The sequence below is a fragment of the Ornithodoros turicata genome, chromosome 6 (assembly GCF_037126465.1).
Source record: "Ornithodoros turicata isolate Travis chromosome 6, ASM3712646v1, whole genome shotgun sequence".
NCBI lineage: Eukaryota > Metazoa > Arthropoda > Arachnida > Ixodida > Argasidae > Ornithodoros > Ornithodoros turicata.
The window spans coordinates 21,306,124-21,333,814 of record NC_088206.1 but is presented as its reverse complement, the minus strand read 5'-3'; the positions used below and the strand labels follow the sequence as shown (position 1 = coordinate 21,333,814).

At 45.8% G+C, this 27,691-nt stretch overlaps 2 protein-coding genes across 2 annotated transcripts in view; both read right to left on the bottom strand.

Moving 5' to 3' along the window:
- LOC135396402 (glutamate receptor-interacting protein 1-like) overlaps positions 1-27,691 on the bottom strand; it is a 161,205-nt gene that overhangs the window by 80,125 nt on the left and 53,389 nt on the right. The window lies entirely within an intron of this gene.
- On the bottom strand, positions 17,080-26,983 carry LOC135396403 (neprilysin-21-like). Its single transcript, XM_064627356.1, has 3 exons — positions 26,640-26,983; positions 19,217-20,894; positions 17,080-17,909 (listed from the first exon to the last, which is right to left on the bottom strand). The coding sequence occupies exons 1-3, from the start codon at positions 26,921-26,923 to the stop codon at positions 17,178-17,180; spliced, it is 2,694 nt and encodes an 897-aa protein (XP_064483426.1). The 5' UTR covers positions 26,924-26,983; the 3' UTR covers positions 17,080-17,177.

Here is a 27,691-nt window from a genome sequence, read left to right as displayed (position 1 = left end):
GTTGTTTGGTTTTTATGCTGGCAAGGCAGGAATGGCTTTATCAAGTATCTCTCAAGCGAGAATGATAATGGAGCTGCGGAAGTCGTTTTCGGGATGGTGTGCAGCTATACTTCGAATTACTTGTACATTTTGCGTTTTTGTCTGTTATGACTTTATATTATCGATCAATGTTATTTATATAGCAGATGTATTCATTTGTAGCCGGAATTCGTGGGCCTTTTCTTCAAGACCCTTGTTTTGAAGCAATCAGGTAGACGTGCTGTACGGATTACTAGTGACCGATGTGTTGACTTACTAATTAAATTACTTTATGTAGACACAGACCTCTTGTGCCTTTTCACCTAACTTCATTGCCGTACTAAAAGCTCTGGTTCAACTTGTGGCAGTACGGAATATATGCCAGTATTTGCGCTTATTGCACTTAAAGCGCGTGTTGTTGCCTGCATTTCTTACATCAGTCTCTGATAAGGTCATTGGTTGTCATGTACTATTGTTCCAAATAATACGTGAAAGACATCCGCTTACAGTCTGACTATTTTGGCTTTGTGGAAATCTAAACACTCAAAGCACATGGTACTATATTGACTTGTTCATGTGTCTCACATCATGTATGTGACTCAGTTTGCTTGTATTGAAATCTAAGCTAAATACATAAAGCACACATAAGCTATATTCACTTGTACGTGTATCTGATCTGACACGTCTATCATGTATCTGACTCAACTGAAAGTCTGAAACTAACGGGCTTACAGCGAACACATTTTGGTGTAGAGAGCCTATGCTCACAGTACAAAAACATTTCTGCTACATTGGTAATAGAAAAAGCTGGCTCTCGGTGCCCTTTAAGAGATTGCGCAATTGAAAATAACCGCTCCACATTTCCTCAACCTCCCTCTCAAAAAATTTTCGTCACCTCACCTCAATTTCAATTTCGAAAAATTTTCCTCGCTCACCTCACCTCAACGTCCTTGTCAAAAAATTTCCTCACCTCACCTCACCTCAACCTCCCTCTCGAAACATTTTCCTCACCTCACCTCAACTCAATTTCCCTTTCAGAGATTTTTCCTCGCCTCATCTCACCTCAATGTGCGTGAGGTGAGGGTGATGTGAGGGTGAGGGCTCCCTCACCCTCATTTGCCCTCGTGAGGATGCCCACCTCTGGTCACCATTGTCCAACCGCTGGCTGTGTTTCAATACGTCCTGTCCTTCATTAGCAGTGTTGACGCCATTGTCTGCCTCACAAGAAAGGACCATGGAAGAAAAACCCCAAGACATAGGAACACGTAACACAAGACAACAAATGTTGTATTGTGTCGTGTGTTCCTCTGTCTCGGGTTTTTCTTCCATCGTGTATAAGCAGCCCAGCCTGCGTCTTATGTCTTCTTCAACAAAAGTGCGAGAATGTGTAGAGTACATTCTCCACCATGTTCAGTTCTTGAAGAAAGAACGACTTCCTTTTATTCCTACATAATCTCGTAGTCCAACACGTCTGCTTTTGTATGTCGCTTGGTCACATTGTTCATTTAGTCAACGGGACCGAGATATTATTCATGTAGCTATAGGTTTGTGCCTACAGTTCCATAGCTAACTTGGAAGGCACACAAAGGCCCTGCTCTGCTATTCAACGTTCCGCCTACTCAGCAATATTGAGCAATATATTCTCTCTCTAGATAGGCCTGAATAGGGTGGGCTGGCGTCGTCTGCTTTCTGGATGTTCGGAGGGTCGGAGATGGAAGTGACGTCTTCGGTTTCCGTTTCCGGGAAACCCGGAAGCATACTAACAAGTCTGTCGTCACGGAAGATAGATCTCTTCTTGCACTAAAAGACTCGTGATTTCCTATAGCCCTCGCTCTCACATTCTTTGATCTCATGTTGGCTAAAGCCATGAGTTTGTGAAAGAGATGGGATGACATAGTCTAATGTAAGCCCTATAATTAGCGCACTTCTCGGTGCTTTGCGCGGTTCGACGAGCTTTCGAATTTCTAGACCGATACGCCAAGGTTCGCAAGGGTTCGCAGATTTTCGATTTCAATTTCAATTTTATTTACCATTTTACATGGTGGGACGGCAAAGCTACCAGTTGCCAAATGGCAACCTTTCAAACAGGCGATTCGAGAGACGGTTATTTGTGCAACGTTGTCGTTGCGTCGCACCACAGCTCACAATGTGTTGCCCATAACAGGTATTTTCTATAGGTTTTCCACCTGACTGTATACACCCTAAAGACAGAACTGCACCACATAGTACGCTATGCGCCAAACCACTGCCACAAATGGGTAGAGGCACCTCTAGAGCGGATTTTTAGGTACTAAAGGGAGCGCTCGTCCTCCCCAGGCGTACACTGCAATCACAGCTTGCCACCCTTGGCAGCCGCCCCTTCAACTTGTCGTGCATGCTCGGCCCTTGGACACCGCGGCCCACTCCAGGGCGGCCTTATGTCATGTAGTTGGCTTTTTTTAGGCGACTGGCCTAAAGGACTCATTGTGACGCCGACAGCGCCCTCGGACATTCCCACCATCCCGATCAGGATCGCCATCGCCGCTCCGATCATCACCGTCATCTCTCATCATCGTCATAGCTCATCATCGTCATCACTCATATTAGACCCCCTAGCTATGGGGTAGCGTTCCACTCCTAGAGTGGAAAACCTCCCTACTTCATCGTCAGAATATAATTGTTGTTGTTCGTCATCACATGGAAATGGTCTAGGCCAACCAATGTTCAGGATAATATCGTTCTATCTTCCGATTGAAAGGAAAACTGATACATAAAAAGGTGAGAAAATGCAGAAAATAAGATTGCAACAGGAAAAAAAAAAAAAAAAAAGTATCTGGTACGGTTGCAGCTCCGCATAGACTGGCCAGGTGGCAGTCAGTATACAGGGTGTCCCAGCTAAATGCGAACATATTTAAATATATATATATATATATATATATATATATATATTGAAAAGTTGGATCGGACGGCTACGTAATTATAGTTGAAATAAATGGGAGACAGAAGACGAAAGTAGGGGAAGTAACAAAAAAGGGGTTTATTAAAACTTAAAAACTAACGAAGAAGGCGGAGCTTCCGCCGTAACGTAGACATCCTCCCTAATTTTTAAGTTTTAATAAACCCCTTTTTTGTTACTTCCCCTACTTTCGTCTTCTGTCTCCCATTTATTTTATATATATATATATATATATATATATATCACTTCTTGCGAGATGAAATCAATTGCATTATAGCATAGGCTGAATGGCACTCCTTAGGAGGGCATTAACAGACTCCCAAGGCAATGTCTTAATTAACTTTCAATAATTAACTTTTTAATTATTAAAACTACGAAGTTGTCCCAATGAGGACATCTGGTCCTTTTGGTCACCTGATACCGGAGCCGTTTTCAGAACAAAAATCCGTTCGATAGATGGCCCGCAAAAAATTCGTGAAGGAACACCATTTTTTTCTTATTTTTGTTCATTGCGCGTCTTCGGAGACGCGTATTTCCTTCACCCCCCAATGTAAGAGGGTGAAAGAGCACACTATCGCCTCTTGCGTCCTGGAAAGAGATAAAGAAAACAGAAAATGGAACGCAAGATAAGGGCAGTTCCGATAGAGTCACCCGCTATATTTGTTTCTGTTTTGTTCCCGCAAGTTAAAGCTCATCTTCGACGCATGAGGCGGCACTGTGCTTCTTCACTCTCTCACATTGGGAATGAAGGAAAGACGCGTCTCCGAAGATGCGCAATGAACAAAATTAAGAAAAAAATGGTGTTCCTTCACGAATTTTTTGCGGACGATCTATGGAACGGATTTTTGTTCTGAAAACGACTCCGGTATCAGGTGACCAAAGGGACCAGATGTTCTCATTGGGGCAACTTCGTAGCTTTTATAATTAAAAGTTAATTATTGAAAGTTAATTAAGACATTGCCTTAGGAGTTTGCTAATGCCTTCCTAAGGAGTTCCCTTCAGCCTATGCTATAATGCAATTGATTTCATCTCGGAAAAAGTGATATATATATTTCTTTTAAATACCGGCCTCGGTGGCTCAGTCGGTAGCGTGTTCGCCTTCTGATCCCGTAATCGCGGGTTCGAACCCGGCCGAGGACGCCAGCAACTTGGTGGCAGGGCACAAGTTGCTTAGACACGCCGTCTTTCGCGAGGGACGTTAAATACGGGGTGCCGCGTGATGAGCTTTCATCGCACGTTAAAGAACCCTCAAAAGCAATCCACAGACCGACCGCTGTGGCGTCGCTCATGATCTCAGTTGTCTCGCGACGTAAACCCCTAATTATAAAATTCTTATTTCTTTTAAATGTGTTCGCATTTAGCTGGGACACCCTGTATACACTCTAAAACAGAACTTCACCGTGTAACGCGTTCAACTCCAACAAGTGCACAAAATTACGATATCGTCACTTTTTATTTGAAGAGAGACCGGGGTGCATGCTTTTTTGTTAATTACAGTCTTGTTTGTTAGCTTTTAATTTGTTAATTTTCGACAGCCACGTCGAGAGCAAAGCCTTCTAAAGTCGTGTTCAACATAAGAAGGAATAGAAATCTAGTCCGTCAGCTCTCAAAATATTACTGCGCCGCAGATACGATGCCTGGACACAGCTAGAGAGGTTACGCACGCCCCTCCGACAGATAATTTAATCCATCATACTCACTCAGTTTCCGTATTCGCTACTAAGACTGGCCACACGACACAACGCTGCGTGGTGGCGCTGCCGTATTTCTCTAGGAGATGCCGTATTGCATCTCCTTATCTCCAACGGCGTATGTAGTTGACGCTTCGCCTTCAAGTCGAAACGCCCATCAAGAAGCAACACATAACTCTGACGGCAGAACTTCACCGCATAAAACGCACCTTGCCTCAATGACAGTTCACTGCCCTGAACGGGATGCGTACGCCTTTTTGTGACACTTCTGCAGGTACGCAAAAAGGCGTACGACCCGTGCTTTTCACAAGTCGGGAGTGATCACACACTCCGTGAAATGGTTAGCCTTCACCGTGTGGTGTGGTGATGTCCGTTTTATACGAATGTAGCGTTGAGCCCGATTTTCACATTCTACGAGAAGACTGAAGACGTGTAAAGTATCGCGACGGATCGCGAAATCCTGAGATATACGTCAGCGTTACGTTCAAGATGCCCGCACACGAGCAGTAGATTTGCGGGAGATGCGAAAACACCGGGCCCGACAGAAATGAGATTGGCAATCAGAAAGATATTTGCTTCCGTAGCCTTTTATGCAGCATCCTTTGCGCCGGCGTTTCCGGACAAAGAGAGCAAGAAATGTATTGAGACGGGTAGAAAAAGAGGAGACGAATCTCTCGCGAACCTCCGATATAAAAATAAACCAAACTGCACGCAGGGGGACTTGGAGCGTACAGACGCTGAGTGCTACGTATTGTCACTGTTCGCGCGGTGCTGTGCTTGGCTGAAACACAATTAAAGGACTGTTTAACTCCTGCTCGGTTCGAGCACTTTTATTTTTTCCCTCAAAATGGCAAAGAAGGTGCTTTTTAAGGTCAAAATTCGAAGGTCTCATTTCGAACCCAATTATCCGCTTAAATCAAAGCGCGTTTCCTTCCGATTATCTATGCTTAATTTCGGCTCGGTTCCTGAAGGTAGTATGCTCACACGACGCATGTAAAAAAAATATATGTTCCAAGTGCCTTCCATGCTCTTTAAAATTGCCACGATTCAAGAGGGTTGATGGTGTAGGTTGTGGTTCTCAACATATGATATTCGAGGGAATCCGTGATTGTGTCACCACGACTTCAAGGAACCTATGCGATAGCTGTGTAGAGGTGGGTGAGGCGAACTCGATGTAGTACGGGTAGCAAATTTTTGTTCTGTATAGTTATTTAACCGCGTAATTATAATTTATGTAATCGTTTTGTCGCAAGATGTTGCTTGATGTTCGCCGAGTTCATTCAACTGTTTCGCAATGCTTGCTCGCAGATAATTCGTTGTGGGTTGTCACTGCTGCTTGTAAATACGAAGTTTATGTAGGCATGCAGGAGAGTAGCTCCGAAGTTTCGCCCATAATAGCTCCGACCTTCTTAGACTCCAGCAGGGCGATTACGTGGATCTAGCTCTTCCGTGACCAGAAAAGATATTAGTGGATGTCGTGCAGTCTGTCGATGGAGAATCTGCCGGCAAGTACGAAAGTGATTACATTCTGTTTATATATCCTTTCTCACGCCGCAGGCTGGCCACATTGGTAAGGTTGCAGCACCGATTTTACGAAGCATTGCATTCGTCATTTTTGTTCCCAACTTTGAGAGACTCCAACATTTGTGGTGTAATTACGAAGATCCCTCACAGGGTTGGTAAAAGAGAAATAGAAAGAACGAGGGAAGTACCGATGAGAAACGCTTGTTTAGTTTGTTTATTGTTACTCTCGCACTTTTTATTTTTTTGTTTTGCTCATTTTTCTGTTGATTCAGTCGTGACTCCTGTGGGCACCGTGAAGGCCATGTTCACTACTTTATTTATTTATTTTACTTTTTTTTTTTAAACCTGCTGACTTCTCCAGGCAGGTACAGCTATTTTCATCCTTTACGAGTTGGCAACACTGTTAGGTGTCCGAGGAGTGCAAAGACACACGAGCTAAAGCATCAGATCCGTAAAGTTCCGCCGAACGACGTCGTTAATCATCGTACTTTACTCCGTGGATGGTGATATTCGCTGGGGATCTCATTGGAACGCTAAGGCCGATTGCGTCACAAAATTAGTTGCGCGGCATTTTGCCCTTTTACTGGAGATGGTTCTTTCGTTTCCTCCTCTCGTACCGCTGGTGGGAACAATGCAATTACCGACTCGAGCCGAGCGAATGGCTCAGTGAGGACGCGGGCCTGGTTATGTGATTAGAGCCCCAAATGTTAGGGTGGAAACTCGTCGAGGTAACCGTTCTGCTGGAAGGACGTCATGGAGGCGTATGGCAATCAATGCGGGTCATTGCCATTGGGGCGAGCGCGGATAAGATTGACAGTATCCGCGCGTGTCAGATCTGCTACCGTAGCTACGCGGATATCGAGTGCATCCGCACATTCGCGGTCATGCATTTGTAGGACAGATGTCTCCTTGACGAAAATGTCACGTTACAAACGTTTTTACTTTCTGCGTAGAAACTCTCTCAGCAACATTATGCCACACTCTTAAAAATGAACTTTACCGTATGGCACTCTCCTAGCCAACCATCATCTCGAATGATATTGTTATCTGCCATGATTTGTTGAAAACGGGAGGCGTACTACCGTTTTCAACAAATCAGGGCAGATAACGAAATCATTCGAGATGATGGTTGGCTAGGAGCGTGCTATGCGGTGAAATTCATTTCTAAGAGTGCATGCACGGTTGCCACAGCCTGTCCAATAATACGTCAGTTAAAGGTACAGCAATGCGAGGGATGGCTCGCTTCGGATTCATTACATGCTCTCAATTATATGACTTCCCTACACTCTTAAAATAGAACTTCACCGCATAGCACGCCGCTAGTCAGCCGTCATCCTGAATGACATCATTCGTTTGGTCTCTCCCCTGATTTGTTGAAAATGGGGGATGTGCGCCCTTTTGTGACACTTATGCTGTTACGATAATTGCCACAAAAACGCGTACGCCCCGCGCTTTCCACTAATCCAGTGTGATAACGGTATCGTTCTGTGCAATGGTTGGCCTTCAGCATGGGGACGTCAACATGATAGCAGTTCTTGTTTACGGACAAAATGCGGATATGCACGCGGCTTTCAAAACGTTAATCTTGTCATGTAATTGAGTCTGGTCTATTTGTTGTAATTATGTATGTAAGTATATACTTTCTCTTCGTTGCGGTAGTCTGCGTAGCAATCCCTACACTCTTAAAAATGAACTTCACCTCATAGCATGCTCCTAGCCAACCATCATCTCGAATGATATCGTTATCTGCCCTGATTTGTTGAAAACAGGAGGCGTACGCCTTTTCTGTGACAATTATGACCAGCATAAGTGTCACAGAAAAGGCGTACACCTCCCGTTTCCATCAAATCAGGACAGATAACGATATCATTCGACATGGTGGTTGGATAAGAGCGTGCTATGCGGTGAAGTTCATTTTTAAGAGTGTAGATTACAAGTGCCGCGTACATTCGAAGACTGGGAACATACACGGACGTCATTTTTAGATGACGTCACCATTGCTGTCACGGAAAAAAGATTGTTAGCCCACGGTATAAAAAAAAGAAAGAGAGAGAGAAAGAGAGAGAGAGAGAGAAAAGGCAGCTCCTCTGTCATTCGGTGCAAACGCTTCGAGTGATTCGACGGAAGTCGTTATGCTCCTTCCCAACACATGTTCTCTGATTGTGGAGACCGTTCACTTCATCAGACCGTTCGTTCTCGTTGCAAAAAGAAAGTGTGGCAGTGCTGCCACACCCGTCGGAGGAAAAGTATGGAGGTCACTCATTAAAAAGTCTGGAAATTTCCGTCATTTTCTATTTCGCTTTTTGCGTCGAAACAACGGAAATATGTGATGGTATAAGTTATTGGGGAGCTGCGTGGAATGGCTTGGCTGCCTTTATATGGGATCAGATGAGCTTAGTGGCGTCGACTACGCACTACGCCGGGCTACGACGATGGCCTTCCACGCCGAGACTGGAAGGTGACCTGGGTTCCCAATCCGCGCGCCGGTGTTTTCCCCAGACGCTCTAAGACAAATGTTCGCACAGTTCCCTGCGAAGTCGGCCCAGGACGCAGTATAGCCCCCGAGCAACATCGCTCGGAAATAGCACACCACCACCACGTGTGCGTCGGTGCACCGCCGACTGCGCGAGGTCTATTTGCTTCCAGTGGCGGCAGCAAGAACAAACGAAAATCAAGCATATACATCAAGCATCAAACAAATCAATACATAAGCGCTATGGTGATTGGCAAATATAGGAATCAATGGTAAGCATATTTACATCGAACAGCTTCCGTGTGACGGCTGATACAAAATATTAAAGATTATATATAGGTACTAATAAGCAACGAAAGGGGCCAGTTGGTGCATGACCAGTTGGTACATCTCCGCCGTCGGTTCTTCAGTTATACAAGGTGCTCAAGTACACATAATTCATTGGTGGATAAGGGAGTGGAAGAGCGCTTCACCGCTACCAGCCGCGACAAAAATATTAAACCGAAACCAATTAATTACTGCAACAAATGACCCGCGTGGGTGGCACATTTTTATCGAAAAGGTCTCCACTGATGATCCCAAGAGGGGTAGTACCCATTTTAACGCCGACGGCGCCAAGATTTAGAAGCTATGTTTTTCACGAAACTCATTTGAATTTTTATTTAAATAATGAGCGCCTCCCACTCATTCACACAGTGCGCGGCTTGCAGGAAGTGTCGCACAGATACTTGTAAAAAAAGAAAGTTCTTCGATTGGTGCACCCCTTCGCGAATTATTTAGCCCGGGGATTTAACTGAGACACCCGGTATATACTGACAGTCATTTTTTAACAGTCGCAAATCTAAGAAGTCGCAAGTCCAGGAAGCAAATATAAAATTAAACCGTTGTTTTTTTCACCGGAGAGTGGCGTGGCGTGAATCGGACTTTCGTCACAACTTTTTATTAGCGATTGTCCAAAAAATCTAACAAAATAACGTAAACGCAGGCTATAGCTGCTGGACGAAATTCAGGATGAAACAAACCTGAGCATGGGAGCATCGGGAACATACACAACGACCGTTGTGTATGTCCGTGTATTTTCTGTTGTTCATGCTCAGGCTTTGTACGTGGAATCTAAAAAATCCGCAGATTTCAGAAATAATCTGTAGATATCGCTGAAAATATGTATATCTTGATACAGATCTGTCGATGTGGCAACACTGAAGTTTGGCCATACCAAGGCTCCACAAAGTGGCGCCACGCATATACCGCGTGAGCTGTGACATCACCGAACATCTGGCCAATGACATCAGCGCCCGTGTGGATTGTAGAGAGCTAAATCAGCTAAATACACTTGAGACCTATTGAGTATCACGCGCACGGCACGCCGCCCGCGAACACATATGTACATAGAACATATCATGTTCCTAGCTGTTCGTCGAGGACTTCTGATGTTCTTGGAGTTCCTCTTGGCTACCGGCTTGCTCCAGACGCTGTAGGGTCCACCCCTGCATCTCAAGGACCATTGGCGCTTCTTTCATGTGCTTCTTCCTTTTGTGCGACGTGTAGCGTTGCGCCACCAGACGACGGGAGTTCGAGTTGGACTTGCACATAACTTCATTTTCAGTGATGGGCAGTAACTACTCATGAGGTAGTTTAACTACAACTACTAACTACTTCCCTTAAAAGTAATTGGAATTACTAATTAACTACATCTTGCAAAAAGTAATTAAACTATATTTGTAACTACTACAAAGTAGTTTCAATTACTTTTCCAACTACTTTGTGGAAAATGGCTGTAAGAACAATAAAGGTGTCACTAATAAGTAATAATAGACAGCAATATCGGTTGAAGTAATAATTTAATTCGATGTACATTCGTAATGCGTTCACACCATCCTGGTGCCCCTGAGTCCCAAAGCGCTCACCTGTCTGCGGTCATAAATTGGTACAGAGCAGATACAAAACTCTTCTAGTGCTCCAGTGAGCTTCAAATTTTTCCAGAATGTGCACTGCCGCGTTGCCATTAAAATAGGAGTTGCCGTTAATCGGTGGAAATTGTCTATAGCAAAGCACTTGAATACACAGATCATTTATTAACGCAAGTGAATTTACTCACCCGCACGTGTTTCAAGAAGTTACTGGAACTTCTCACGCTGCCGGACAACGTACGACAGGGGCAAAACCGGCACTCTGCAGTGAAGTTTGCGCTTCCTTCCTTGACCTTAACATTCTTGTAGCAGTACTCAATCACGAAGGAGTCCATCCCGACAGTGACACAGGCAATAACGCCGACAAGAAGAAGAACGTGAAACATGCTGCAACAACAACGAACGCATGCTCGCTGCAACCCAGAACGCTAATACTTGGATTGGATTGCCTCCGGCCGCGACCAAGCGGGTGCCTCGGGCTAAGGCGTCTGCTACGGCTTCGCGCGATCACCACGAGGTCGCGGGCGCGGCTTCGTAGTTAAACTACAGTAGTTAACTACAAAAAATGTAATTTAACTACCAACCTGCAACTACATATGACAGAGTAGTTATAATTACCAAGTAACTACTCGAAAAGTAATTTAACTAGTAATTCAACTACATGTAATTGAACTACTGCCCATCACTGTTCATTTTCATATTTCACATCTCATGCTTCTCGTGTAATGGGATAGGGTACTGCTCTCAAGCGGTGAATCACCCCAGGCCATAGTCATGATTTAGTTTTGTTGTTGTTCCTAGCTGTTCACCATATAGTTGACATCTTTATTTGAGATTGACATCCGTTCTACTCGATTGTGTTTACGCGGCTCTGAAAGCTTTCAAATACTTGTTATAAAATGATGGAATGACTGACCAATGTACGCTCAGGTATCTCTAGCAAGAGAAGACATTCCGTCGGCGTTTCGAAACAACTCCGTAACCGGAACCCAAGTGAGAAGAAGTGTCTCGCACTTGTCCTGCAGAGATTGCTTTCGAATCCAAACAAGTTGCGCAACGTCCTTGTCCAAATCCAGCAATGCGTGTTAATGGACGGAGCCTTACAATTCGACTCTGACGGTATCATGTATAAAGCTCCCTAACACAACTTACGTGCAATCTATATACAGGGTGTCTCAGTTAAATCCCCGGGCTAAATAATTCGCGAACCGGTGCACCAATCGAAGAACTTTCTTTTTTACGAATATCTGTCCGATATCGCCTAAAACCTGCGCACCGTGTGAATGAGTTGGAGGCGCTCATTGTTTAAATAAAAATTCAAATGAGTTTCGTGAAAAAACAAACTCTAAAGCAGAGCGAAGTCGGCATTAAAATGGGTACTACCCCTTTTGGGACCTTCAGTGGACCTTCAGTGGACCCTTTGCGCTTCGCGGTGAAGCGAAAAGGACGCTCTTCCACTCTATGTCCACCAATGAATTACGCCCTTTTGCACTTCGCCGCTACCAGCCGCGACAAAAATATGTAAACCTAAACCAATTTATTACTGCAACAAATGACCCGCTTCAGTGGCAGATTTTTCTCTAAAAGGTATATCCACTGAAGGTCCCAAAAGGGGTAGTACCCATTTTAATGCCGACGGCGCCCTGGTTTAGAAGATATGTTTTTTCACGAAACTCATCTGGATTTTTATTTTGCGCCTCCAAGGTTTGCGCAGGTTGTAAGCGGTATCAGACAGATACTTGTAAAAAAGAAAGTTCTTCGATTGGTGCACCGGTTCGCGAATTATTTCGCCCGGGGATTTAACTGAGACACCCTGTATATACATGAAACGACAGGAAACAACCCAAATAATTACGCTTGTCAGCCACTAGCACGCCTCTACCGATCTTATTTGTCCGACCGTTGCTTTCATTAGCGACCTTATCTTCTCCTGAACCACGTAGCAAAAATTAGTCGAGTGGAGTCCATTTACGGTGCTCCTTTTGGGTCGAGGTTGGATGGAGTAATGTCCCCTAAGATAGGCTGCGGCAGTAACAGCTGTGTGGGCTCATGGGTCGGTCAGGCAATAAAGCAGCTCCTAATGGCCTGAGCCACCGACGGCGGTACCGCACAGGCAGAGTGGCTCAGACTTGCCGACGGCTGAGAAAATTTTCTTCCTTGAATCGGTCGTAGTTGTACGTGATTGATGATATAAGTGACGCCGTTTCATAGAACGAGGGGGCTTACGGAGTCAGGGAGAACATCAGTGGGGGTTCCACGGGAGATTAAAAAAAAATGATGAACGCACTACACTCTTAAAAATGAACTTCACCGCACAGCACGGTCCTAGCCAACCATAATCTTTAATGATATCGTTATCTGCCCCCATTTGTTGAAAACGGGAGGCGTATGCCTTTTCTGTGACAATTATGAACAGCATAAGTGCACAAAAAAGGCGTACGCCCCCCATTTCCAACAAATCAGGGCAAATAGCAATATCAGTAAAGTTGATGGTTGGCTAGGAGCGTGCTATGCGGTGAAGTTCATTTTTAAGACTGTAGAAGCAGATCATGAAGTTAATTGTGTTTCCAGTACAGTACACTAACGGAAAATTGTACACTCTTAAAAATGAACTTCACCACATAGCACGCTCGTAGCCAACCATCATCTCGAATGATACCGTTATCTGCCCTGATTTGTTCAAAACGGGAGGCGTACGCCTTTTTTGTGACACTTATGCTGTTCATAATTGTCACAGAAAAGGCGTACGCCTCCCGTTTTGAACAAATCAGGGCAGATAACGATATCATTCGAGATGATGGTTGGCTACGAGCGTGCTATGCGATGAAGTTCATTTTTAAGAGTGTACTTTAACGCATAGCATGCGCCGAACGCAGAGCTTCACCGCATAACACGCTCTTAGCCAACAATGATGCCGAATGACATCGTTCTCTGCCCTGATTTGTTGAAAACAGGCGGCAAAGTCCTTTTTGTGACACATGTGGTTCAGCTAATTGTCACAAAAAGGCGTACGCCCCCCTCTCTCTCATCGAATCAGAAGCGATCACTCTTAGAAATGAACTTTGCCGCGTAGCACGCTCCTAGCCAACCATCATCTTGAATGATACCGTTATCTGCCCTGACTTGTTGAAAATGGGAGGCGTACGCCTTTTTTGTGACAATTATGAACAGCATAAGTGTCACAAAACAGGCGTACGCCTCCCGTTTTCAACAAATCAGCTAGGGCAGATAGCGATATCATTCTAGATGATGGTTGGCTAGGAGCGTGCTATGCGGTGAAGTTCATTTTTAAGAGTGTGGCAATGATTGGCGCACAGCGTGCTATGCGGTCAAGTGGTTTGCGCAGAGCGTGTCATGCAGTGAAGCTCTGCTGAAGTGCAAATGCGCTACACCCACATTTCTTGCGTAGAGGCGTTATGTGGTGGTCAAACCTTCCACCACAGCCGAAAAACAGGATTGTGCCTTCGTCTTTAGGATTCTCCACAGCTCCTGAAAGCCCTTCATGTTAAGTGCGCTTGCCGGTTGCCGGTCGTGTACACCGCCGGTGTATGTGGGACAAAGTCTTTTCCGATGACTCGAGCGCCGTAGCGTTTTCGTAGAGCTGGGTGCGAGCATGAAGACGTTTAATGAAGACGCTAAAATGGGTGCGCCACTAATTGAGCTAATTAATCAATGTTCACAAAGTCAGGAAGAGTAGCTCGAGCGCACATCATTCGCATTAATCACCGACACCGCAATGTACTAAGAATACGAGTGCAATTTGGCGTCTAAAGAGTGCTGCAAACGGATGTCCCGTACTGGAAGGTATCAGAGGCATCATATATGCATCAGGGTACACTGTGTTGTTTGGGAGCACTCTGAATGCGCCGAAAAGTGGGGGGGGGGGGGGTGTACAGAGGTTATGCGCAGTGGGTGTTAAAAAAGGACATTCCTAATTGCATTCATGCCGGGTTGTCAACTGTTAGCAAATGAGCAGTGAAAGCAGGGGTGACCAGTTAGTGTGGTATGCACCCAAATGCCGATGTGCCACTTTTATTTTTTTAATTCTGTGTTAGTGCCGCGAAGCAACTGTGGCTATGAGCGGAGCATCACAGTTGTGGACAGATGGAGAGAGGACAGCAAGAAGGAGTGGAGGACAGGGGGTTCGTATGCATCCTGTGCCGACTTCAGCGAGAACTCTGCCGACATTCGTTGCGAAAGTCATCGGAAAAGCCAGGGAAAACCTCAAAGAGCACAGCCGGTGGTAGGATACGAACCCACCATCTCCCAGTCTTGAGCACGACCTTGGCTACCATGCACCAAAGAGCGGGACGCCCTAACCCGCTCGATCATGCTGCTTGGTTTGCCAGTTTGCCCATGCATTTCTTTCTAGCTATAGAAGTCAATCTTATCTCACGACGTAGATAATTGATGAGCACGGTGACGATCGATTAGATCGATTAATGACGGCGTAATTGAAGGATGTCTTAAAGTTAAACCACGATAATTGAACATCTGTATGCAATAGGGGGATAAGTCGAATTATCCCCTTTTGATTATTTTTATTGCAATGACATCTACATACCAGTATGTACCTATAACAGAAAATTTAGGACCGTATTGCAATTCATTGACCCGATAGGAGGATAATAAACGGGAAATGCGTGCGTGTCAATGGGATGGACAGCCGGATCAGGCCCCTTTTCCACACATGCATACGAATGGTGTAGCTTAAATTTTGCTACGATGCGGAAATCAACTTCGACTTCCACTCAAAAAACATGTTCTTCCTACCTCACGTGACCGTGTCAGCAGTACTACTGAGCGTTGTAATCGGAAAAGCGTGTGCACTATGCTAATAAGTCATATTTTGCTGGCCCCACAGATCATTATTTTCAAGATCGTGCTCGTTTAGCAGCACGATAATCACGATCTAGGCTACTCCACTTCACAAAGGTAACTTCGGCCGTCCTGGCGTCACCATGAAAGTCCGACTCGTGAAAACTGTTTTTTCCTGCACGAAAACCCTGTGCGTGAGGTGTTATATAGAAAAGGGGGGGATTTATTGACAGAAAAAAAGAAAAAAGAAAGGGGGAAAGGTCAGCCATGCAGGCTTGCTATTACCTAAAAAAAGAAAAAAAAAGAAAAAAAATAACAAAAGGATATGTCATGCTCCTGGGTTTTGGTCAATTTCTGCTAAATCGCACACCCAGAAAGGATGCTAACGGGACATGGATGTAGAGTAGGCACATGCATGTATGTTACAAGTTTTGCATTTGCGTTATTCGAGGAAACTCATCTGCAATTGCTTTACCAAATATTCACTCGCAGTTTTCTCGGTTTGGGATTTTTCGACTTATCCCCTTATTGCATACAGAGGCTCGATTATTAACTGCCAAGTGCACCTACTTGAACATTACTCGAAAAATGGACTTGCTTGTAGCACGACTCGTTCACATCGATAGTCTCTAAATTGACTTCATTGGCTCCCTGTTGAATCGCTGACGGCTGACAACGGATGGCCTCTCTAACTGCGTCACCACCCCGAGTCTCAACATTTGCTCAACGTGCGTCTCAACATGCTAAAAACGTAGGCATCCAGCGAGCTACAGAGCACGAACAGGAGCAAGGGGGATTTCATCACCACGGGGGAGTGCAAGCTCCAGTTCAAGGGATTGATGCACTAACACGTTTCTGTGCATAGAGAGAATGGAACGATATGTACATACCATGCAATACACACGAAGCAGAATGACTTCAACTATTTAAAATTGGACTATGGTTTTTCCCTATGGTCAATAGCAGATATCTGTTTTGTGTCAGATGCGTCGGTACAATATGTTCATGCGAAGTCACGGACTTTCCTTACTGCTTTGATGAAAATACATTACATGCAGCAAGCAATATCCATACAAGTGGAAATACGAGACATCTGACCGCCTGACGAACATCAGCGCGAAGCAAGCGCGAATGTTTGTTCCTCGTGAATGCTGCAATATGCGTTCGCTGTCAAATATCGTATAGCCTCGGATTTCTGTCAGTGCGTGTGTTCGATCAATGAGGGGAATACTTACGCACTGCTTCAATTCGCGAATATGATAGAAGAGATGCGCCAGCTTAACGCAAAGACGTCATTTATGTCAGTGACTCGAAATCGTGAAAGCCCTGTCAGGTAAAAGACATGTTAAGTGCCTTAGGACGAGAGCCGCACAGAACGGACATCTGTTCGTCATGATGTTCTTCAGGTAAGACAGTTCGCTCAAAACCATGATTTCGCATTTACACGTAAACTCTCACGATAAACCAGTTGAAATGTACCCTCACAAAGGACACAGATAACCATGTAGCACGCTGAAGACCAGCCGTCACTCAGAAACAGTCAACCATCATTTGTCATAAATGGGAATCGTACGCATTTTTGTGGCAGTTTTGATACATGTTAATTGCCAGGCAAAGGCGTATGCTCGGCTCTCCCCTGAAACCTGCAGCGATATAACAGTCAGGTACCGCAGTGTAGGTATTTTGGCAGTCAGGTTGCCGGGACGGACGTACACAATGAAACAGTTTAATAATTCGGCATAATTATCCATAGAATTTGTGTGTAACAAATCAGATGGAATGAAGTACACTTATCGATTATAAAACTATTACGACCTCGACAAACTGCACTTCTTGACCGGATTCATTGAGCTGTTATCTGGACAGGACCAGACCCTGCCGAAGCATCTTAGATTCAAAAAGGGCTCGTTCACGTAATCTTCCCCTGCTACGTAACTCCTGGACGCCATTTGCGACCGGACAGTTTCTGATGCGTTGTTTCTACATCGTCCAATCGCAGCCAAGATGAAGAACGCCCTCTCGGCACTCATTCCAGTTATGAGGGTATTGTCCTTGGACGAAGTATCCCTGAAGCAGTGACGAAACGTCAGGTCCCAGGACGTGGTGTCAATTTTGAGCCTCTTCAGCGACCACTGTCCGTCTAAGCCCAAGCTCCGCTTCTGGTACCGGACGCATTTAGTGGATCCGATCACGTTCCGGCTTTGGGCTACATACCCCTGTAGCACGTGCAGTCTCAAGTTCCTGAGCAAAGCGGTGAACACTTTATGTAACATGTAAGGGTAACGAAGATGCAAACCTCTTTCGTGAAACGTGGCATACGTTGAAGCAGTTGGTAGATAGAGACTTTGGGAATATGGGTCGTACGATGGATTGCGACTGAAGACGGACAGGGTGGCTGCTAGGCGGCATCGAAGTTGCTTCGTTGATGCAAGACGAAGTTGGATGGATTTCTGCTTGAAAAGGAGGTAGTCTTCGACAAAGTAGCCTGCAGTGATGTTAGTAAATACTGGAGGAATGTCCATGTCCGTTGTATTGATCACCTGCAGCGATGCACAAAACAGAGCCATAAGGTTACGAAAGTAGATGACTTCCAAATAGTTATGCCATTGCAGGTTGCAGCTACACAATGCAACGGAAGTTAATACACCCACGCCAGCAGAGAGGCTGCGTGTTCGGGGCATCGGGGTTCCCCGCAGGAAGAAGGCCTACGCACATTGCCGAATACAATTAACCTAATTAAGCTACACTGCACTATAAGCAAATGCACACTATAGCGCAGTGGCGTGGCCAGAAAAAGATTTCGGGAGCGGTTCTATAGAGACTTTACATGGGGAGGAGGATTTCACAATCGTATCCCTCTCCCAAATCCACTACCAAAGGTACGATTTTTGAGGTGGGGTGGGGGTTGAACCCCCGAAACCCCCTGTGGCTACGCCACGCGGACGTCTGTGGACGCTGCGATCGTGAAAATAGAGAATTCTAGCAAACCAGTTTGCAACGTCCCGCTATACTGTACACGACACGATAATTCGAAAGCGATATCACGATACGCGAGACTGACACTCTTGACGTTTTAGTTCAAAGTGGAAGCAAACCGTACGGTTAATTAAGGTCGTAGCGCTCCCGCGTGGCAAATCCCGCACCTCCATCTTATCTCGCGTAGTTGGCCTATAGTCTTCTCGCGGGGCCCCGCGAACCGCGTGACCTCTCCAATATACTAGTCAAAAATATCGCCTTTGATTAGCATATCGGAGAGCTCACGCGGGTAATACTCGAGGAGGTTCGCCGAGGGTGGTAGCAATGTAGGGGAGGTAAACATTGCTTCCAGCACCGTGTGTCGGAGATTTCCGGCGCACGTCAAAAGGAGCCCAATGGTCGAAATTATCCGCTGTCCTACCCTGTGGCACGTGCAACATGTTGCCACACTATGTAGGCAGACAAACGTTACGTGTAACATCACGGCACCCTTATTTCATTCGAGGAGATCTGTACCGGCGATACGCAAGCGGAGCTCCGATAACTTCGCGCATGCGCCATGAGACCAACGCCGTACCGGGTATCGTATCAGAGATGCAAAAACGGTCTACCAAAACTCTCTATTATCAGCCTTCGATTCGTTAGTGTTCAAAGTACGAAGGATTGAGGCGTGACAGCTTGTCTGTCTCATCACAAAGCAACGTTTTACCTGGTGGTGCATAAAAACATGGTGCTTGCATCTCACTTTACAGTCCCTGCTCCGTACACCGCGTATTTCGTTCTTATCCTTATGGTACATTGTACCGAATGAACTCAATACAGAGCAAGTCGCAGGTGATCTCACGACTACGCTGAAAAGACAACCGTGTACCTTGATATTGGTGGAATTGAGGAAGCGGAGGCACTCGCGACCCTTCTCCTGAAGGCACCATTCCAGGTCCCCGACGTAGCTGAACAAAGTCGTGGATATTTCGTGAATCTTCGAAGAGACATCTAGCGGTTGGTGTTGTACGTAATTTCCGAAGGAATTGAGCAAAAGGGCAGGGTCCATGTCGTCGACATACCAAAGACATCGCTGCCAGCGTGGCCACATAGTCTGCCAGCGTCCCGTCATCCGAGCCATCTGAGCAACACTCATGGCCTCGAACTCATTGGACAAGACAGGCGACATATGGAGGACGACCCGAAAGCCAAAGAAGTTGTATATGTCAGCGCTCTTGGTGTGCGTAGCTAAGCCCTCGAGAGCCTTGAAGTATGCCTGGCACTGTAGAACAACTCGTGAACTGGGTGTTAACTTGTGCAGATCGCCGACAGTATACTTGATTAGATGTACATATGAAGGCAGGTTGTCCAAAGTTGTGACTTGTGGCCTTTCCTTGTATCTCGTTCTCAGCTGTGCCAATTTGGATACAAATTTGAGCACTCTCTGCGAGATGTCTTCAAAGAAGTTTGGTTCAAAGTAGCTCGTTGCTCTGTACAGAGCCGAAAGGTACCAGCCGGGCAACCTCACGGAAGCGTGCAGGAGAGATTCCGGCGCATCTAAACTTATAAGGAATCTGGAAATGTTCGCAAGGTCTGGTACTATCGAAATAGATACAAGCAGGGATATGCCCAGAAGGCGGAATATTCTGGCGTGGATCCTCCACAGTTCGGTTTTGCTGAGGACAGTATGCTTGTGGGGCCATTTGGCGAGACCCGTACGCTGAAGGAGGGAAGCGAGGTAGACTTTGGAATCAGCCAGAGATATCTCGTCCTTGCATAGATCGTAAACTGCTCCAACCAGGGTACCCGACTTGTTTCCAGTCAGCAAGGTTTGTAGAATGTTTTCTGTCTCTTGGTTCTGATCAGTATCAAAGCTGCGCGATTGGTTGGAAGAATCACTACTCCAGCGGTAGCACGCGAACTTGTGGAAATTCTCGCACGGATTAAACGAAGAGCCTTTGAAATTTAAGACGTCGTACTCGCAAAGCGCTCCTGTACACCAGGGCGCAACGTCACCCTCGGAAGTGGTTTGAATTTCCCTTGTCACCATTGCCGGGTCCTCGACTGCAACACTATGGATGGTTGGTTCGGTGGCATTAGGCATTACTTCAACTATGAGTGGAACATGCGCCTCGCGTAACGGGAGTGGTGTTGTCGATGCCCTGCCCATGTAAAGCCCTGCTGCCTTAATTAATGATTCGCCAGAACTGGTGACGGCAAGAGCGCAGAAGCACAACAGGACCATGCAGATCACGGATGCGATGCAGCAGCCATAACTGAAACAGGTCGCATTCCAGAGATGGTTCATGGGATCTCGCCTGACCACGTTCACAGGCGATTGGTCCGTATCGCGTGGCGCCGTTGACTCAGCTTTCGGAGAGTCTGGCTCCGTAGTGCGGCTCGTTGCGTTCGCGTTTGCGGGTGGTCTGAAGTATGCCAGTGGACTGATGGGGTTTGGTGTCTTGACCACGGCGTTTCGAGTCTGGGTTGATGATTCAGTGTTGCGTTCCGCAACAGGTCTTGTCTCCACAGCCGGAATGCATACAGAGTCGATGCTGTTCGAGGACCTGCGTCAAGGTTAACGTTAAATCGACGTTGCTGTTACGGTGACGCAGTGCCGGCGGCAGCGTCCTGCTATTCAACCCTGATTCTTATGTAGTGCAGTCGCTTGCACCACGTACAGTCTCTTTATGCCCCCTTATTTTTAGGAAGCTGTGGATAATAGCGCACCTTCGAAGTACTGTATCCATCGCAGCTAATTAACGGGTAACACAGTCACACTTATGTTCTATGATGAAAGAGAGCCAACACAAAAAAAGAAGACGGTAACAGGCATTCACTACTCTAGATTCTTTTCACCGACGTCACGCGCGCGATGCATCATGGGTTTGTGCGCCATATTTTTGTATCGAAACCACCCATCCTCGCCTAAGTGCTCTGTTGAGTGTCTGTTTTGGCTCCATTTCTTCTTCGTGTGCCTCGGCCGTCGATTGGATAATTAATGGTGATTTGTGCGACAGTTGGCTGTGCGAACCACTCGCATCGTAAACGAGCGAAACTATAGAGAAGAATGTGCAAGATGAAAATTATTCGAGAATCAAGATATACCTGCAGTTCGCAGCCGTGAATGTGATCGTACCCGTGAGCTATCTGCCAAACGAAGGGCTTTGTGGGTTGTGGGCGAGTTGACGGTGAGTCAACAAGCACACGAACGCCACCTATCGACAGCAGAAGCGCAGTCGGAACAGGGAAAATCTCGCAGGTAATATTTTGGCGTAGAACGAAATATGTGCACATGTTGATGTACTTGTTCTGTCGTTGTTCACGACGCCGGAAATGCGTAGCACCTGTTGAGGTACAAAATGGTCAACAATCACAAGAGCAGCAGGAGCCCTTGCACTTTAGCCCCAGCTCTCCACGTAGTTCCTGCGATGCCGTTGAAGCAAGCCACATGTCATGTATGTTATATCACACAGAGGTAAGCCCTCTCATGTCATAACTGTGTCTTGCAGCTGTTGCTATGCCTTCAGAAGGTGGCGAAGTCTCGTCAACAGCTCTGAGTGAAAACTTTAGACCACGTAAATTATTAAAGATTGAGCATCGTGATCTGTTTCAATAGGAGCTGTCATGTCCAGGTTAGGAGCCAGGCCCAAACATTTCACTCAGCCAAGCTGATCAAACTGGTGCCGCTGTCTCAGGTGGGTTCTTTCATGTCTACAAAGTGCCACTGCTGTGTCTCTCATTCCTAAAAATAAATTGCTGCTGCAGATTTTTCACATGCAGAGAGTGGCCTCGATCACTCGGATGTTACTGGTGAGAATGTTCATTGAATTGGTGAAATGTAGAAACAAACCTCAAAAACCAAACAATTAATCACTCCCAAACCTTCTCTGTGTTTCAGTGAAGGTTTCTAATCCAGTGTTAAATGGACAGTGTTTAAAGTGAGCATTGATAGAAACGATCTGGCAGAGAGTATGCAAGTACAGCAGGATATCTGTTCTTCAGCTTTAGATCTTGAGCTGGTGGTAGAACAAGACTAAGGATGAAATTTAGACAATAAAATTATGTCCTCAAAAGTGCATGCATCTATAATAATTCTTTTTTGAAGGCGGAGCATGCCATGTCATGTAAGTACGCGCTTCAAAGCTCCAAATGAGCAGGGCATGTAGGGCTGTGCTTAAAATTGATGTAAATTTAATCTACTTCAGAGCCTCCCACATACCAGCAGCTAGTGGAAGAGACCTCACGGCTAAATGAGCAGCTATACAACTGTAGGGCTGCAGCAGCAAAGCATGATTTCACAGAAGACAGCCTGAAGAATGATGATGCCGGGGTCCGGTTTTATACTGGGCTTCCATCGTTCCAAGCACTCAACTCTGTGTACAGGATTGTATGTGATCACGTGTCACATGGACCACAGAATATTCTGTCAAAGTTTTGAGGAGATGATTGTCTGTTTGATGATGCTGCGTCTCAACCTAAGTTTACAGGACTTGGCCTACAGATTTGGTGTGTCAGTACCAACGGTGTGTAGGATTATCGACAGATGGCTTAATGCATTGTATGACAGGCTTCGCCTACTTATGAGATGGCCAACACAAGAAGAAAATGCGAAGACCATGCCGTTCCCTTTTCGTGAAAATTTCGGGTGCAAGGTACGGTGTATCCTGGACTGTTTTTGAAATATTCATTGATCGTCCCAGTTCTTTAGATGTCAGGGCTGCAACGTGGTCACAGCATAAAGGGCATAATACTGTCAAGTTCCTCATTTCTATCTGCCCCCTTGGTAGTATAGCTTATTTCAAGGTCATATGGGGGCCGAACGAGTGACAAGGTGATTACTGAAGACTGTGGAATTCTGACTAACTTGGAGTATGGTGATGTGGTTTTGGCGGATCGGGGTTCTTTGATCGCAGACAGCGACGTCCCTGCATTCACCCGAGGTAGGATACATTTCAGCTGGGCTGAGTTAGAATCAACACGTTCACTTGCAAATGTAAGAATATGTACATGTTGAAAGAGTGATTGGTATGGTGAGAAACAAGTATACCATACTCAAGGGCCCACTGCCAGTTGACACCCTCGTGACTAACAGCAGCAGGGAAGTGCCACAAATTGATAAAACAGCCACTGTATGCTGCTGTTTGGTAAACCTTTGCAACTCTGTTGTTTCTCCCATACCAGTTCATTAAGAATTTATGAAGAAGACGAGTTTGTTAGGGTGTTGCAGTTTTGACTCCTGTAGGTTTATTGCACATGAGACTAGTAAAGCAGATAACAATGTGAAATGATGGTTAATAAAAATGAGTAAAATACCACACAATTTTAATGGTCATTCGTTTGTGGAGGCAGCTGTTGCAGTACCACTGCTTTGTTCTTGGTGTGGTTTTAGCCCAACACATGGAAAGTGGAACCAACCAGTCGTGCAAGTTACACCTTATCATTTTGCCTTCCTCAGGCCCTTTACATATGTAGCATGTCCCATCCTCTGTGCCTGAAGAATGTGCACTGTTGTTTTGGTTTGTGAGCTGTATGGTTGTCAGTGGCATATGTAGTCCCCTTTGTGCACTACTGTGAACAGGTGGCGAAGAGAATTGTTGAGATCGAGTGACGTTCTCCTGTTCACTGTTTCTGGTGTACCACTTTCCGATCAGTTCTGGCAGAAGCCCTCGACAAAAAAAAAAAAAAAAATATATATATATATATATATATTATGCCTGATCCAGTGCCTCAGAGATGAAAGCTGTGTCTGCCATTAGTCTCTCCACACTGAAGTCATGCTTGCTCCATAAAACAGTAACCATAAGAAACATCACAATAAAAAATTTGTCCTTGTGGTTGATAGAAGTACGCGTGGTCACGACGTAATGATAATTTGCCAGACTGATTGTAGACACACGTGTTTTTTTTTTTTTTTTTTTTTTTTTGCTTGTAAGCTCTATGAGCATGACATCCTTTGCACTGTAAGGACACTTCACCTCTACAACCCCTTTTCCGCAGCAGTTGCATCCCACCAACAAATCTGGTGTTGCTCCAAAGAAGGGGGTAGTCTTCGGCACAATCAATCCTGTTTCTTTAAATGTCACAGTTGCATGTGCCACTGATTTGTAGGTGTCCAGCGCATGTTTCTCATGTTTTCTGCCATACTTCACCTCTTTTGTCGAGAACAGGTGCTGCTTGGGGTAGCATATCAGTCTTATCAAGCTCTCTGAGGGTTTCTCTAGATACGTTCGGCACACTGCTTTCAGATTAGAGGCTGTTACACGGCCTGCCCTGAATCGATGCCACAGGTCACACTGTGCTTGCTTTCTCGTTGATTTCTCGATCTCCTTGGAAACTTCATCATTTACTTCCAGGCTTTCTGTCACAGTTCTGCATTTCTCTAACAATTCATCCCAGTTCATTCGTGCTGCACATGGGTCCTGTAGAGATAAGTTTGCGGCCTTGCATCTTATTAAGGGTGGAACATAGAGATCACTATATTTGGACATTGTCCCAGCACATACTGGCCTGTGACCAGTACCAATGAGGTCATCAAAAAGTGTACTCCCCTCTTCCTCAGTGGGTTCTGGGGCTGGAATACGCTGGAGTAGCATCTGTGGCTTGACTTCAGAACCATTGAAGCGTGCTTTTGGAGATGAAAAATCCATTTCTAATATAGGTTTTGGTACAAGCTTTTTAACGTACGCCAGCAGCCAAGAGTTAGCACGATCAGTGCATGAACTTGATTCAAGAACTCTTCGTCCCATTTCAATGTAGAAGAGAAGTGATGCTACATGAGAACACGTTTCACATGTCCCCGCCATACAGGTACAATGTCCAAAGATGACTTCACCGTCCTGCCGAATAACAGCCCAAGCAGTCAGTGGAGGCGATGACAGGCATTGCGAGTGATTAACCCTGCAATTAGAAAAAGATTTCGCTGTACAAATAAGTGGAAGGTTGCATGCATCCTAAAATTATTTGTTTAACTGTTGTAGAATGGTGAAAGTTTGGACCAGTTGGTCTTTTCTTCTTAATAAACCTATATCCCCCCCCCCCACTACCCTCTGTTGGTACATAGTATTGGAGAAAGGTAACCAGCGGTAAAAACGGGACAAAAGATTGTAGACACACGGACGCTGGACACCAGCGTCCGTGTGTCTTCTAATTCTTTCTGTCCCGTTTTTACCGATGGTTATGGTTCTCCAGTTTAACTGTTGCTGCAGTGTCACTGACTACTCATTACCGTAACAACTGTTGATCCTAAGCACACTTACCTCTGTGATCATGACGACTTCACCGTTCAGGAGCTTCACACGTGGTTCTCGTACAGCCACTAGTGACATAGTTGTATGCCTCCAGCGACTTTGTCGCTTTCAACTGCTTTCGCGTGAGATAGCTTGTCCTAGTTACAAGATAATCATGTATGTCCATTATGTCCAACTCCGGCCACACAAAAAATTCCTCACGCAGTCATTTTCGGAAAGCAGGAAGGGGTCGACGCCACTGCACCTTTCCACCTCGATCTCGTACCGTTTAAGGTCGTTTCCAGATAGTGTTGAACGGTAGTTTCGTGTTTCGAAGCGTTTTGGTGACGCCATATCAATCGCAACACGGTGACATTTGATATGTTTCGTGTAAACGCCGACGCCTGCACTATGCGACTGACCGCACAACAGCGTTGCTACACAAAAATATGGCGCCGGGATTCTGTCGTCTGCTACGGTGACGTCATGTGAAAAGAGCATATAGCTTGATTATTAGACAGAACTTCTTCAATAGTTTGGCTCCTAACAGCTCGCGTGGCGTAGTGGGCAGGATGACTGTCTTCTACGCTGATACTAGGAGGTTCGAATCCCAGAAGCAGTTCCCCTGGGTTTTCCTGCAGACTTTCCAGACGAATGCCGTCACAGTTCCCAATGCAGTCGGCCCAGGACACACACTAACCCAGTGTCCCCACACTCCTTCCTGCTGTCCCCTCTCCATCTATCCACGTCTGTACTCTGCTCATAGCCACAGTTGCTTCGCGGCGCTAACATGAAATAAAGAAATGCATATGAAAAACTAGGATGGCAGTCGATACGGGGGGAAAGGTTACCATAACGGACTGTTACTTATGGACCCATTGAATGAACCATTTGTCTGTTGTCGTTTATCTACTTTTGTGTGAACACTTTTCCAACATGGAATACGGTGATATGGACAGACCCTCCTGTAGAACTCATGCGCAGCTATAGTAGGGCAGCTCTGAATCAAATGAAAAGGGGTTCAAACACACTGAGGGTTTTATCGATTTTAAACATGAATGCGTTCCACACAGTACAACTGACCTGCGTCGCTTTCTTGGAGGTCGTTCAGAGATGTGGAAAGGGGTGTCGAAACTTGATTTCGCCTTCGAGACAGTCGCCAAGTAGTCGCGATGGCGATGGCGTCGACGTCGACTGACGTTCGACAACGAAGGAGTAGTAGGTTGTCGACTGTCCGACATAGATCGAAGTCCTGGTTTTCCGCTGAAGGGGTTTATTACAACGTTGACGACTGCCGGAGTACCGTCGTTCGGTACGTCACGCCTGTCCTCGAAGGCGCGAACGGAAAACTTCGGCAACTGTGTCATACTGGAAACTATACCAGGGGCCTGTGGCTGAGACGGTTCCTCGAATACACTGTTTCTCGAATACGGACAAGAATATGAGGGTCACGCGCCTCGAGATTATTTCTTCTTCCTCAATATGTCGTTGCTGAAGAGGTGTCTGGTTTCATAAGGTTGTCAATCCGCTGTTCAGCCCATATTGATTCGAAGGGTGAAAGATGACCCGTCGTTATGGAACTACAGGGTGTGTGCAGAAAAACATGACCCGCACTTTTTCATGTAACTCGTTGTCTACTTAGCCGAGGAACTTCCGGTGGCGCACGACGGCGTATTTATGCGTGCGAAAGCTACAAAAAAAATCCTGGAAGCCATACTCAGTGTAAAAAAATTAACTGAGCGCGAAAACATGGGCTTCCATGCATTAGAATAGGGCGGTCATGACAGTGCATGGTAGTGCATTTCGGTCTCATGAGAGTTATGTGCAGGCACCGCTAGGGGTACTGCCGATGAGCATCCATGTAGGACATCGTTTTTATGGTAGAATTTCCAACCCCAAGTTGCAGCAGGACGGTACTTCTACCATTTCGTGCCAATCCACACGCCACTTCTCCCCCGCGGGTATAATCGGCAGCGCCCCTTTCCCTTGCTCCTCTCTCTCACGTTTGCTCTAAGAGAAAGTGGTACAATTTTCTACCCAAGCTGGTAGAACGACAGTTTCTACTCTGCAGTTATATCCAAAACTTAAAGCTGGTTGGAGTAGAAATGTGGTTGCAATGCAGCTCTACCGAAATG